Raw genomic sequence first — 14,365 nt, forward strand, 5'->3', positions numbered from 1 at the left:
AGACCAATCCAATTGACAAGCATCCTCGCGTAGACGATTTACATCCATTCCTCCAAAATTACGTAGCAGAAGCGTTCTTGATTTTGCTTTGGGAGGACATATTTTATAAGAGAGAAAAATTAAGTCATGGTAGGAAAATACATCGGCAGAAGACTGACCATGCTTAGAAACTAAATCAGGAGATGAGACCATAATGAGATCAAGGAGGGGGTACAGCCGGGAGAAAAGTAGGTAGCTGTGAGGGGTAAAACATGTAGATTGCAGGATTCGGTAATTGTTATTAGCTTTTTACTATTAGCTTCGCCTTTAAGTAAACATGTATTAAAATCTCCCATTAAAATTGAGTGGCTGTAATTAGGGACAAAATTCTCTAGCAAATTTTCAAAACTAGGGTAATAATTAATAAGAGAGGTGGGGTTGTAGAATACACCAAGAAGAATTTTAGAATATGCAAGACTGACTTCAATAAGCAAATGTTCAACTGCATCGGGTAGAGGAGGTTGAGCAAACGAACTGATTACATTATAAGGAATATATGAGCGTAAGTAGATCGCAACCCCACCACCCCTCCTGCCGACACGGTCATTGCGAATTAATTGAAAGCCAGGTAATGAATAGGATGTCGAAGGAAGACATGGTTTCAACTACGATTCGGAAATAAGAATAGCATGAATATTACGGCAGTCAAAAGAAGCAAGCATATCAGGATAATGAGCCGGAACACTTTGAGCATTGACATGGATAACATTAAAAATTTTTTATTTATTTTATTTAAAATACTTTATTGTACAACACATTACACGACAATGGGTAATAGAGAGACAAAAAAACAACAAATGGTGCGCAAAGGCGGTCTTATAGCGATCTCTCACAGACAACCTTTGGTGACAGGAACTTAAGACGAGAGAACAGGTAAGTGCAAATAGAATTAATAGTTAAGAGATAATAATTATAATTTAAGTAGACTAATATTGCAGTATAATAATAAACTACACACAACTACATCCAAATAATACACATATAATAATATAATATACATATAATATATATCAATATATATACATAATTATAAACTACATATTATTTCATACTTACATACATTCTTGGGATATGGACAGATAATAGTTTTTCAAGCGATGTTTAAAGATGGACAAGGATTTCGATTGCCGAATATCGTTGTGTAGTGCATTCCAAAGTTTGACGGTTTTCAGAGTAAAAGAGCTACTGTAAGTTTGTGTCCGGCTGCAGGGCGTTACAAGCTTATTATCGTTACTAGAACGCAGGTTGAGTATACTGTCACACCCAAGAAATTTGAAGCGTTCTTTCAGGTAAGGTGGTGTATGTTCAACATATAGCAAAGAGTAAAGAAGAGATAAGGCGTGCAAATTTCGTCGAAGCCTGATTGGCAGCCACTTTAACTGAGACCGATACTGCGAGACATGATCGAATTTACGTAGACCAAAGATAAATCTAATGGCTAAATTCTGCAGTCGTTCTAATTTGTTTAGAAGGTTCTCAGTTAAGTCAGTGTAGCAGGCGTCGGCATAATCCAATATTGGAAACAGGAGCGAATTGGCTAAGTTGATCTTAGCCTTGATTGGCAGTAGATTTTTCCATCGCCTTAAAAAACCAATGATGGCATACATCTTACGGCTTATTTCTGCAACCTGAGGGACCCAGGAGAAGGAAGCATCCAGAATTAGCCCAAGATTTTTAACCGTTTCTTGCAGTGGTAATATGTGGCCATCAAACATTATTGGAGGTAGATTTTTGTCTTTAATCCTCGACAGAAGCTTAACACTGCCAAAAACAGCTACCTGTGACTTCCTCGGATTCACTTGGAGCCCATAAGATCTACACCATTCACAGATTTTTGCCAAATCATTATTCAACGTTGCAACAGCCTTGTCGATACCGTCCAAAGGAGCGGTAACATAAATTTGAAGATCATCAGCATATAGATGATAGGAGGAAGAGATAAGTGTGGAGAGAGTATTGATGAAGATAGAAAAGAGAAGGGGAGACAGTACACCACCTTGCGGGACACCAGAAGGAATATCTAAATAAGTCGAGATCTTACCATTCGCCTTTATGCATTGCTGTCTATTTAATAGGTAAGAGCGAAACCAATCTACAGCAGTAGGATCTATGTTTAGAGATCTTAGGATTGCCAAACATATATCGTAGTCAATACTATTAAAGGCGTTTGAAAAGTCTAGGAGAGCTAGAACAGTTACAGATTTATTATCAATTCCACAGCGTATATCGTCACATACTTTAGTGAGCGCAGTAACTGTACTATGGCCTTTTCTAAACCCAGATTGGAAAGGAGAGAGGATTTTGTTAATTGAGAGAAATTGGTTCAGTTGTAAATGAACAACACGCTCCAGCACCTTTGAGAGAAAAGGAAGAACAGATATGGGTCTAAAATGAGAAGGTAAAGAAGGAGTGGGAACTTTAGGAATAGGGATCACTACAGCTTTGCGCCATAGAGATGGGAAAGTACCAGTTGATAAGGAATAGTTAAATATATGACATAAAGCAGGTAAAATGCTATTAAGGGTAAGGATAATCAGACTTCGACTTATTCCATCACAACCAGTTGAGTCTGATTTGATGCTAAAGATGTGCTTCTTTAATTCGCCAATGGTGACAGAACTGAATTGGAAGGAAGGATTATAAGGGGGGGGGGGGGCAGTGTATTGAGATAATTGATTGTATTAAGTTTGTCTTGTGCATTTATAGAGGAAGAAGAAATGAAATGTTTGTTAAGATCATTGAGATCGAAGTTAAAAGAAAAATTTTCCCGTTGACGCCCAATTCCCAATGATTTTAAAAACCGCCAAACTTTGGATGTATCGCTATTCTCAATAGCATTTGCAATAAACTTACGCTGAGCATCACGGCAGAGCTTATTACAACGATTTCGCAGCTGTTTATATTTTTCCAGGTTACTGGTTGTCGCATTTCTTTTATATTTGGCCTTCGCAACATTGCGTTTGACCATGAGTGTTCTAATGTCCTGAGTTAGCCAAGGTGCTGGTAAATGCTTAAGCTTTATAGGTCTCAACGGAGCATGTTTATCTAATAAATCAGTTAACAAAGAATTAAAAATACTCATTTTTTCGTCAATTGAGCTGGCATTATAGATAGCAGTCCAGTCAATATTGTTCAAATGACTCATAAAATTGGTGTTATTGATCTTTTGGAAATTACGCCGCATCACTATTGTTGGTTTTGCCCGCGGAGGCCGAATTTTATAGGATAAATAAACTAAGTCATGGTAAGAAAAAGCTTCAGCGGGGAACTGACCATGAGTGTCAACATGATTAAGAGAGGAAACAATCATTAAGTCCAACAGCGAGGGAGAACAATTCGGAAAGAAATGAGTTGCATTCGTTGGGAGTACATTAAGGTTGCAGCTATCAACTATATACTTTAAGCGTCGGGCACGTTGGTCATCCTTAAGTAGGCAGGTGTTGAAGTCGCCCATAATTATCGTGTGATCAACGGATGTACTAAATTGCTCTAATAAATTTTCAAAATCATTAAAATAATTAATATTGAGTGACGGACTGTAAAATACGCCCAGTAGTAGTTTGATATGTCCGAATAAGACCTCAATAAATATATGTTCCGATGACTCAGAGTATTGTGAAGGAGATTTATTTAAAATTGTAAAAGGGATGTGGCTGCGGAGATATATAGCTACACCACCGCCACCTTTACCTATGCGGTCATTCCGGATCAGGTGGTAGCCAGGCAAACAGTAAGAAGTTGAGGGTAAGCTTGGTTTCAAAAAAGATTCGGATACAAGAATGGCATGAATATTTTGACTATCGAAGGAAGACAGGAAATCAGAGTAATGTGAAGGAATACTCTGCGCATTTATATGCACTACATTAAAGTTTCTAGAAAAACCGGAGAGATTTGATTCTAAAAGAGAATTTAGAGGAAGAGAAGCACTATGAAAACTATCATCACTTGATAATACTGAGTCGCTATAGTAGGTACTATTATCATTCAAATCGCTTACGCTGTAAAGGTTTGAAATCATACTATTCATATAAATAAATAATTGATGTATATAAATATATATGTATTAATTAAAATAATATATATAATAGAAAAAATAATTATAATAATACTAAAATACCAAATAAATCAAACTACTAATATTAAGTTCTCGATAAGCTACTTCTCCATCCCGCCAGCAATTTGTGAGTAAGAAATTACAAAAAAAAAAAGAAAAAGTAAAACAAATATACCTAATATTATTATGAACATTATCACATCACATCGGATATGAAATTAAGAAATAGAGAAGTAATAATAATTTAAGTAACATAATAAATAATTTTGTAAAGGCAACACAACGTAATCAATAAAACACAAAACACGATTTAAATCCTAATAGTAAATGTTATAAAAAGAAAGAAAAAAAAATAATAAAACAATACTTAATAAAATAATGCTAAGTAGATATTATTTAAAAAAAAAAAGAATGTTAAATAATGCAATGCTATATGACAAACTGCAATAGTCCAAAACCAATTACTAAACGCAAATCAAACGTCAGATTGATGACATTAACATTATACCTACAGTTATAAAATTATACCGACATGTTTACAAATACAAGTTAATACTAAACGGAATCCGAAATATAATTATAGTAATATGATCAAAGTAATGAAACTAAAATAGAATAACTAAACAACTTATGCTAATGAATAGTAAAAACAAATTGAAGGATCGAGGACGAAAACGCGGTCTAACAATACTATAGCTTACTTTTTAATGGTTCTCTTGCTTCGTATGGCCAGAGTTGAATTGGCAGATTTTGGATTTGAATCGGTGGAACTGGTTCCAGCAGCAGCTACAGCAGCAGAGTTAGTTGCCAAGGGAATGTCATTCGGTGTGCGATTGATTGCGTTGAGCTCTGCTGTTGTGACAATCCGGTGTCGTTTACCGTCTGACCCGGTAACGACAATAACACCATCCTTCGTCCAGCATTTAGAAACTCCGTACTTCTGTCTTGCTGCCATAAACAGATCATGCCTCTCTTTAGTAAGGAACTCCGACAGAGTCACACCAGTATTTTTAAGAGACGTTTTCGAGTACCAGATTTTATTTCGAAGCATTACGTCACGGAATTTTACAAGAATAGGTCGAGGCTTATCTCTGGAAGAGTGATCTAATCGCTGACAATGACTGAGCTTGTCTATCGTGAATTCTGGTACCTTAAGATGTCCTGACACGACATTTGACACTACCAATGGCAAATTCTCTTTTTTATCCTCGGAAACTCCATGCAAGAGAAGCATCTTCCTTCTGCTTCGCATCTCCAGCTGGTTGTATTGCTTCGATAGGAGTTCCACTTGCATCTGAAGACCTTCCAATGCAGACAGAACAAAGATTCTGAAGGCGTTAAATTGGGCTGCAATGTTGGAGTTTGGACTCGTAGCCGGGATAGGACTCTGAAGAGATTTTTGAAATTCAGCCATTCGTGTATTAAAGTGTTCGGTCAGGTCCTGAATTGAGTGTTTGATGGACTCCATAGTGCAGTTACTAATTTATAAATATATTTATAATATATATTTAAATATATGCTCAATGTTCTCGGTTTTAGTGGCTATATCAGTGCTATGGAGATTAGCTGGCAGGTAGGAAACAAACTTAGCACATTTCTACTTGTGAATTATTATTCATCCAATTTATATTAATAAAATTTATAAGAGCTCAAATAAAAACGTGTTGTCTTTTTTTTGACACCTACCCGAAACATGACACCTACCCGAAACATTTTTTTTGGACAATCTGAAAAGTGTGAACTAAGGGTGACATTAAGTGAAGGAGGAGATGTACTGTGGAAACTTTCTTCACCGGACATTTCGTCAGACGACGACAGAGACATATAAAGGTCACTTTGTATACTGCTGTGAGACGACAAAATAAATAATTAAATATAATTACAAATATAAAAGTAAATATAAAAATAAATAAATTAAAAAATAAGATGAAAAAAAAGAAAAAAAATAATACAAAACAAAAACCTTAATAAAAATAATAACTAAATTAAGTAATCAAAAATAGAAATATCATAGACTACCTACCAGCTGTACTGTACAAAAATTAAACATACGATACACTTTGCATAGACCAGAAAAAAAACAACGATAGCTTAATTAAAGAATAATACAACTAAAATATGTTATCTATTAACATTAACTCTAACAAATTAATACAAATATAAAAGCAGTAAAACAATATCTATTCAGTTAAAATTTCGGACTCCTTTTTTTGCTGTAGGCTCTCACTCCACAAAAAAGTAATTCTGAACGCAACTATAATGTCAAACCGTCACTGTCAATAATCAGTATTCAGATGTCAGTCGAAAGCAGTATTACCTTATATAATATTATAGTTTGTTATTGTGAAATGTAAATATATTAAGGTATAAATAAAAGTAGGTAAAACCATATCAAAAATAATAAAGAAACTAAAGTTAATTACGTTAAAATGAATGGAGAACTCGATAAAAAAGAACAACACCTACAGCAAAACAACGCGCAGAAAAGTGATAAGAATATATACAATAATTAAAGCGACCTGGCGGAAAATAAAGGAGTCAGGCTATTTCTTCACAGTCCTTTTGGTTCTCGTTATAGTTGGCTTCGAAGATTTAGAGACATTTTCATTCGGAGACATGACGTAAGCATCGAAAGTGCTGGCATTGGAGCTGGGGACTGCATCTAGATCAGGCATGCTTGACAAACGATGTCTTGTTCCATCCGCGCTCAGGACAAAAATGACACCATCACGAGTCCAGCATTTTGCGACTCCGAAGCGTTGGCGAGCTGCTACGAAGATCTTATGTCGTCTTTTCGTTAGGAACTCGGATATAGTTACACCAGTGCCCTTCAAATTTGATTTTGATGTCCACACCTGGTTTCTGAGGGAGAAGTCCTTAAACTTAATGAGAATTGCTCGTGACTTGCCCTTTTTCGGATTACCCAGCCTATGGCAGAGAGTAAAGTCACTAGATGTAAGTTGTGTAAGAGCGAGGTGTTTATTTAACAATTGAGCAACACAAGCAGCCGAGTCTTCTTTATGTTCCTCCGGGACTCCATGCAGTAGATGAATCTTTTTCCGGGTGCGCATCTCCACATCGTCTTGCTGCTTAGACAGGAATTATACTTGAAGTTGTAGATTTTCTAGGGCAGTGAGCACAAATGTACGAAAGGAGTGGAATTGTGAGTTTATGTTTGAAGTGGGGCTCGCAGCAGGGATACTCCCTTTCAATTCACGCTGGAATTCATTCATTCTGGCATTAAAAATTTGAGTGAGCTCGTCCAGTGTATGTTTTATTGACTCCATAGTGCCAAAAAAGTGATGATGTTTTTACACTCGCCTTAGTGCCCACTCCTGATATCACCCCGTGGCACTTTAACCTGGGTTGCCCTAATATTTGAGCAGCACGTTCTGTAAGCGAGGTTTGTGACCCTTGGTCTATAAGGGCCCGCATGTTGACAAAAGTCCCATCATATTTTCGTACTTTAATAATTGCTGTAGCTAAAAGGATTTCTGGTATGTCACGTTGCACCGAAACATGCGAGTTGCTTTGCATTTTTTGCGAGGAGTCAGGTTTCAAACCATTTCCACTGGATGTTGCTTTGGCAGCATTAAAGTTATTTGTTTGACCCGATTGCTTATATGCTTCATGCAAAATTGTATTATGCGCCGCGTTGCATTCCAAGCATCGTTTTTCTGAAATATATTGCTTACCGTTATGCGAATAAAGACAGTTTTCATACATTATTTTTTGAGACAGTTCGACGTTTTAAGTAGGGTGTCATATTTAAAAAATTTTACAATAATAAATGCAATGTTCATTACTTTTGCAAATTGCGCATTTATAAAATTTTGTGAAATTATTGTTTTTATTATTAGGATTTTGCGAAAATAAGCACGTAGTCATCTCCTCGAAAGTTAAATTGGTCAAGCCTAAGATGCGCCTAAGGTGATGTTTGGTGGACTTGACTGCAGACTCCCAAAGTCCTCCGAAGTGAGGAGTATATGCAGGAATAAAAGAAAAGTTTATACCTATATCAATGGAACTCAGTTGCAAATCTTGAGAAAGAAGGCTAGCCAGCTCGTTGAAGACACCTACAAAAGTAGTACCGTTATCAGAGAAGACGTTACGCGGCATTCCTCTCCGAGCAATAAAACAGCTCATCGCGGCTAAGAAAGCTTCTTTCGTGAGGTCAGAAACAAGCTCAAGGTGGACTGCTCGTGTTGCTAAGCACACAAACACACAAATAAAACTTTTAATGAGTCTACAACCCCTACCTTTACGATCAGCTATCATGATAGGACCGGCGCACAGTGTGGTATTTCAACGATCTGGGAGGCAAAAAATATTTTGGCGGTCAAAGAGGTTGTCACTATGATATTATGTTAGCATGTAGTATTGTTTTTTATTACAAAGTAAATAATAACAAAAAACGTAATATTTTTGAAAAAAAAATAATTATAATAAAAAAATTCTCAATAATTAATCTACAACAATATTTTAAACAGAAATAATTGCATTTTCCCTAAATGTTTTGACACAGATCAGTCAGAAAATGAGTTATCTTCTTGACACTTAACTTACTAACGGAAGCACAAAATAAATACATCTATAATTTAAATCTATTTTTACATAGCATGACATGCCGTCATAGTGACGTATTTATTAATTTTGACATAAATAAATTTATATTTAACTTTAAGCTGACAAAGGATACAATGTACCTGCCACTTAAATATAAACGACATATAGCTTACAATATATTTGATCCAATTGTAGACACTACAATTAAAAAAAATATTATACCCTTGATTAGTAGTTGTGCTACTAACAATAATAAATTAAAAAACTAAGCAATAAGACAACGGATAAGCACTGTATATTATTAGTATTGTACATCAGAATATACAGAGCTTATCCAGCAAAGCTAAACGAAATTGAATTATTTTTAAAGTACTATAATATTGACATATTTTGTATTAGCGAACATTGGATCTTGTCACATCAGCTACCACCTAGTATTAATAACTATAAATTGTCAAGTGCGTTCTTTAGAAAATTAACTAAACATGGAGGATCATTAATATACACAAAACAGAATATACATTGTAAAGAACGAAAAGACATTGTGGATCTTTCAATAGAGCGCACTGTTGAAATGTCATGCGTGGAACTCGAGCATACTATAGCTATGTGCGTATACCGACTTCCACAATCGGATTTTAACCTATTTGAATGTGTGATGGAGGACGCCCTTAAGCGAGTCTGTACTGGGCGAAAGAATATAGTTATTTGTGGAGATTTTAACATTGACATTTTAGTGCAATCTTCCATAAGTACTAGGTTCATAAATTTATTTCAATCTTATAATCTAAATAACATATTTTGTGAACCTACAAGAATATCAGCGACTTCCGCAACCTGCATAGATAACGTGTTTTGTAGTTGTGAGGCCGTTAATAAGAAAATCTTATCAAACCTTACATCAGATCACTTTGGCCAAATGGTGTCAATAGGTATAAAAAAAATCAAAAGAAACGAAAAATCACTTGTAGGCCAATTACTGTAAAAGGTTTAATCAACTTCAATAATGCTTTACACTGTAGCCTTCCAAAATTGAATCTTAGCTCAAATGATCCCAACTCTTTATATAATTCTCTTTTACAAGTAATTAATAACGAATTCAATAAAATATTTCAGTTAAAACCTTTTATCAAAACAATGAAATGCAGTTCTCAGACTGGGCCACTACCGGTATCTATATAAGTCGAAATAAATTGTATGAGCTATATGAACTTAAGAAATATAATCGGGATTGTAAATTTATCAATTTTGTTAAAAAATATTCCAAGTTATTTAAACAAGTTTGTCAAACAGTTCGTTCGTTGCATATTAAAAATAAAATCTTAAAATCTAATAATAAAATGAAAACTATTTGGGATATTATAAGTTCGGAAACAGGTAGGTTGAAGTTTGATGCAGGTCAGTTATCTCTTAGTATAAAAGGCAAAATTGTAGGCAAAGATCTAGATGTGGCCAATGAATTCGAAGAATATTTCTCTAATATTCCTCTGAATATTACTAAAGGACTTAATGCGTCTCCTAATGACGCTTTAGACCTACTCAAATGTTATGTTCCCCAGAATGAGTTAGAATTTTCTTTTGAGAATATAACTCCGTACGAAATATTAAAAATATTTAAAACATTAAATCTGAAAAAAACCAGTGATCTATGGGATTTATCAGTCACAATTATTAACAATGTAATTGTTGACTTGGCTCCTTATTTAGCTATCATCTTTAATAAATGTGTACAATCTGGTATTTTTCCTGATATGTTGAAATTAAGTAAAGTAATCCCATTATTTAAGTCCGGTGATAAAAATGATCCAAACAATTACAGACCGATCTCTATTTTGCCAGTATTAAGTAAAATTTTTGAGAAAGTCATGCTTAATCAATTGCTATTATACTTTAACTCGAATAAGCTGTTGCATTCTCCACAGTTTGGTTTTACTAAGGGTCGCTCGACTGCTGATGCGGGTGTAGCATTTGTTAAGCACATTTATGATGCATGGGAAAAGTCACAAAACGCTATTGGAGTTTTTTGTGATTTATCAAAAGCTTTCGATTGCGTTAGGCACGATATTCTCCTAGAAAAGCTTAAATATTATGGTATCAGGGGCCCTGCATTGAAATTAATTTCCTCCTACCTTAGTGAAAGAGTTTTGAAGGTTGTGGTTAATGGTGCAAAATCAAATGGCGCTGTGGCGCAAATGGGTGTACCACAGGGTTCAATTTTGGGACCTCTCTTGTTCTTAATATATATAAATGATTTACCTTATTTCGTAAAAAATACTTGCGATATTGTACTGTTTGCAGATGATACATCCCTCATTTTTAAACTTGATAGAAAAATAAACAACTATGACGTTGTAAGCAGTGCTCTGTCGCGGGTTCTTGGTTGGTTTGACATAAATAATTTAGTACTAAATGCTAAAAAGACTAAATGTGTTTTGTTTTCCTTGCCAAATGTCAAATCAAATCCTTCTGCAATAACTTTGAAAAATGAAAGGCTTGAGTTTGTTGAGTCGACGGTCTTTTTAGGGATAACCCTTGACTCCAAACTGCAGTGGGGCACCCATTTGTATGCCCTGGCAAGAAAACTAAGTAGTGCCATTTATGCAATAAAAATAATTAGAAAACTTACGGACATAAGTACTGCTAGACTAGTTTATTTTAGTAATTTTCACAGTATTATGTCATATGGAATGTTGTTATGGGGTAATGCAGCAGAGATTGAAGTTGTTTTTATTCTACAGAAAAGAGCTATCCGATCTATTTACAATATTAGCTCCAGGACATCATTACGCGAAAAATTTAAAGAAATAGGTGTATTAACGGCTGTTTCACAATATATTTATGATAATATAATCTTTATACAAAAGAATATTAAAAATTATTCTATCAATGCTGATGTACATACTATTAATACAAGAAATAAGAATAAACTTGTAACCCCCAGTTTCCGTTTGCATACGGTAAATAGAACGTTTTTGGGCAATGGTATACGCATATATAATAAGATACCGGAAAATATAATCAATTTACCATTTTCAAAATTTAAAAATATTATTAAGACTAAATTAATAAATAAATCATACTATTCATTAAAAGAGTAATTTTTAGAAAGAAACGCCTGGAGTTAGGCTCGGGTTCCATCATAGGACGCTAATTACTGTCAATAACAGCATTGTAAATGTGTTTATTTGAAAAGAGCAACTATGCGAGTTTCTTGCCGTTTCTTCTCGCTAGAAGCTGCTTTCCGAAACGGTGGTAGTATTTGATTATTGACGATTCAAAAACGCTTCATTGTGAAGTTTACTTGAATAAAATTGATTTGATTTGATTTGATTTGATTTGACACAACTCAGAATCATCAGCAGTTCCCTCACTATCCGACTCTGATGCCTCATTGCCACCGTAAGATACCATCGGAAGCAACATCTCTAGGGTTTCTTTTAAGAATGGTTTATTCTTCTTTCTTGAAATATTCCTCATTCCTGTTATTACAGGATCGGAAGTCAGCAGTAACCTGTTGAGCACATCTTGATTGCAAGACACCCTTGAGAATTTTCTCGAAAAATTTTGACGAAATAAACGAAAGTGTCTATTGCGTGCCTCCGCAGCTTCTTCTGACAGTTGCCCGATTGGAAGTAAAGCTTGCTTAATTACATCAGGACCATGGATCAATAATTTATGCATTGTTGGGGTCATAGGACACCATGAATAAAGCTGCACATACAGTTCTGCTGTTTTCTTTGTGTAGCTAGCAAATTTCTCCAAATTGATTTTATGCCCACTTGATATTGTTTCTAAAATCACTTTAAAGCGGTATATTAGATTCAAATCGATACCTGTTATTTCAGCCACCAGTTCAGGATTGCCAAAAAACCTTCTGCTTGAATTTCCATCATTAGTATTACCGAAACCAGGCTTAGGAATGTCCACTAATAAGCCCATTCTAACCCGAAATTCCTCTTGGATTTCTGTCTTCCTTTGGTGAACAATAGATACATCATACAAGCATACCTGCGCATTACTCTGACCTCTTAGCCTCCTTCGATGTTACGAATGTACATGCTATCCTGGTGTCTGAGACCTTCTTTAAACCCTCCTTACCCTCAACTTCTTTTGCACTCCCAGGATTTCATCTCGTTCGTAACGATCGAACTGGCAAAGGTGGGGGCGGGGTGGCGATCTATCTGCGTAGCCACATTCCTTTCTCTATTTTAAGCAAATCTCCCTCCGCCTACTCGGAGTCATCTGAGCACATATTTCTGGAAGTACTATTCGGCAAGCTAAAACTTCTTTTGGGGGTTTTTTATCCCCCATCACTCCAAATTAACTACTTTCACAATCTTGAAATCTTACTTGAGACCCATTTACCTAATGTTGACCAAACTATCATAATGGGTGATTTTAACACTTGTTTGGTTAAAAACGATTCACGTGCCAAACAACTCAATCATATAGTTACCAGCTCTAATCTTTATCTTCTTCAAACTAATCCTACACATTTCTTCCCTAATTGTTCCCCTTCACTTCTTGATCTAATGATTGTGTCTTCTCCCGAGCTTGTCAGTACACATGGTCAGCTCTCAGCAGATGCGTTCTCATATCATGATTTAGTCTACCTGTCATTTAAGATCCGTCCTCCCAAAATCAAGCCAACGGTAGTCATGCGCCGCTCTTTTAAAAATTTTAATAATGCAAACTTTATGCAAGACTTGCAGTCTATCGATTGGGATGCAATTCATAATGCTACTACAATAGATGAGAAGCTGAGTATTTTCAACTCGCTTCTCATTGAATTATTTGACAAACATGCTCCCCTCAGACCAATTAAGCTTAAACATCTTCCGGCACCGTGGCTGAATGATGATATTAGAACGCTGATGACCCAACGTAATGCTGCTAAGTCCAAGTATAAATCTAGACCGACTGAACAAACCCTAAATACATATAAAAGACTGCGTAATAGGTGTAATAGGGTTTGCAGAGATGCCCAAAGAAAATACGTGCATGCTTCTATAAATAATAGGAGCACATCAGATGTTTGGAAATTTTTAAACTCAATGGGTATTGGTCGATCCAGGGTAACCATTTCTCCTGACACTGATCTAAATTCCCTCAATAATCATTTTGCCAATATTGCCTCACAAAACTAAATAAAGCGTCAACCATTTCCCTCCTTAAGTCACGGATCAAACCCAACTATCCCAATTTCACTTTTGAACCTATAACCACCGATGACATTTATAAGAATGTAGCTTCTATCTCATCGGATGCCACTGGTAGCGATGGTATTAGTCGCAAAATGATTTTACTTGTCCTCGACGAAATAGCACCTATTATCTGTCACATTTTTAATTACTCTCTTTCCTGTATGTCTTTTCCTAATGTTTGGCGCTTTGCTCACGTTATCCCTGTTCCTAAACTCCCTCACCCGACCTTACCTTCACATTATCGTCCTATCTCTATCCTCTCTTTCTTGTCTAAAATCCTTGAACGTATTGTTCATTCCCAACTTAACCTTTTTCTAACACGACACAGCATCCTAAGTCCGTTCCAATCCGGCTTCCGACCTGGCCACAGCACTGTCACGGCACTTGCGAAGGTTTTTGACGATGTCCGGTTCGCAATGGATCAAAAGCATGTTACTATATTAGCCTTATTGGACTTTAGTAACGCTTTTAATACGGTTGACCATGACATCCTGTTGGCCGT

At 35.7% G+C, this 14,365-nt stretch overlaps 1 protein-coding gene across 1 annotated transcript; it reads right to left on the reverse strand.

Moving 5' to 3' along the window:
- Positions 1-4,625: 4,625 nt before the first annotated feature.
- LOC124542673 lies at positions 4,626-5,733 on the reverse strand. Its single transcript, XM_047120598.1, has one exon. It carries the CDS (start codon positions 5,559-5,561, stop codon positions 4,791-4,793), a length of 771 nt encoding a protein of 256 aa, XP_046976554.1. The 5' UTR covers positions 5,562-5,733; the 3' UTR covers positions 4,626-4,790.
- Positions 5,734-14,365: the final 8,632 nt, after the last annotated feature.

Source organism: Vanessa cardui, chromosome W (assembly GCF_905220365.1).
Source record: "Vanessa cardui chromosome W, ilVanCard2.1, whole genome shotgun sequence".
NCBI lineage: Eukaryota > Metazoa > Arthropoda > Insecta > Lepidoptera > Nymphalidae > Vanessa > Vanessa cardui.

Coding starts and splice junctions, on each gene's coding strand:
- LOC124542673 (XM_047120598.1), bottom strand. CDS start 5,561: ATGGAGTCCATCAAACACTCAATTCAGGACCTGACCGAACACTTTAAT.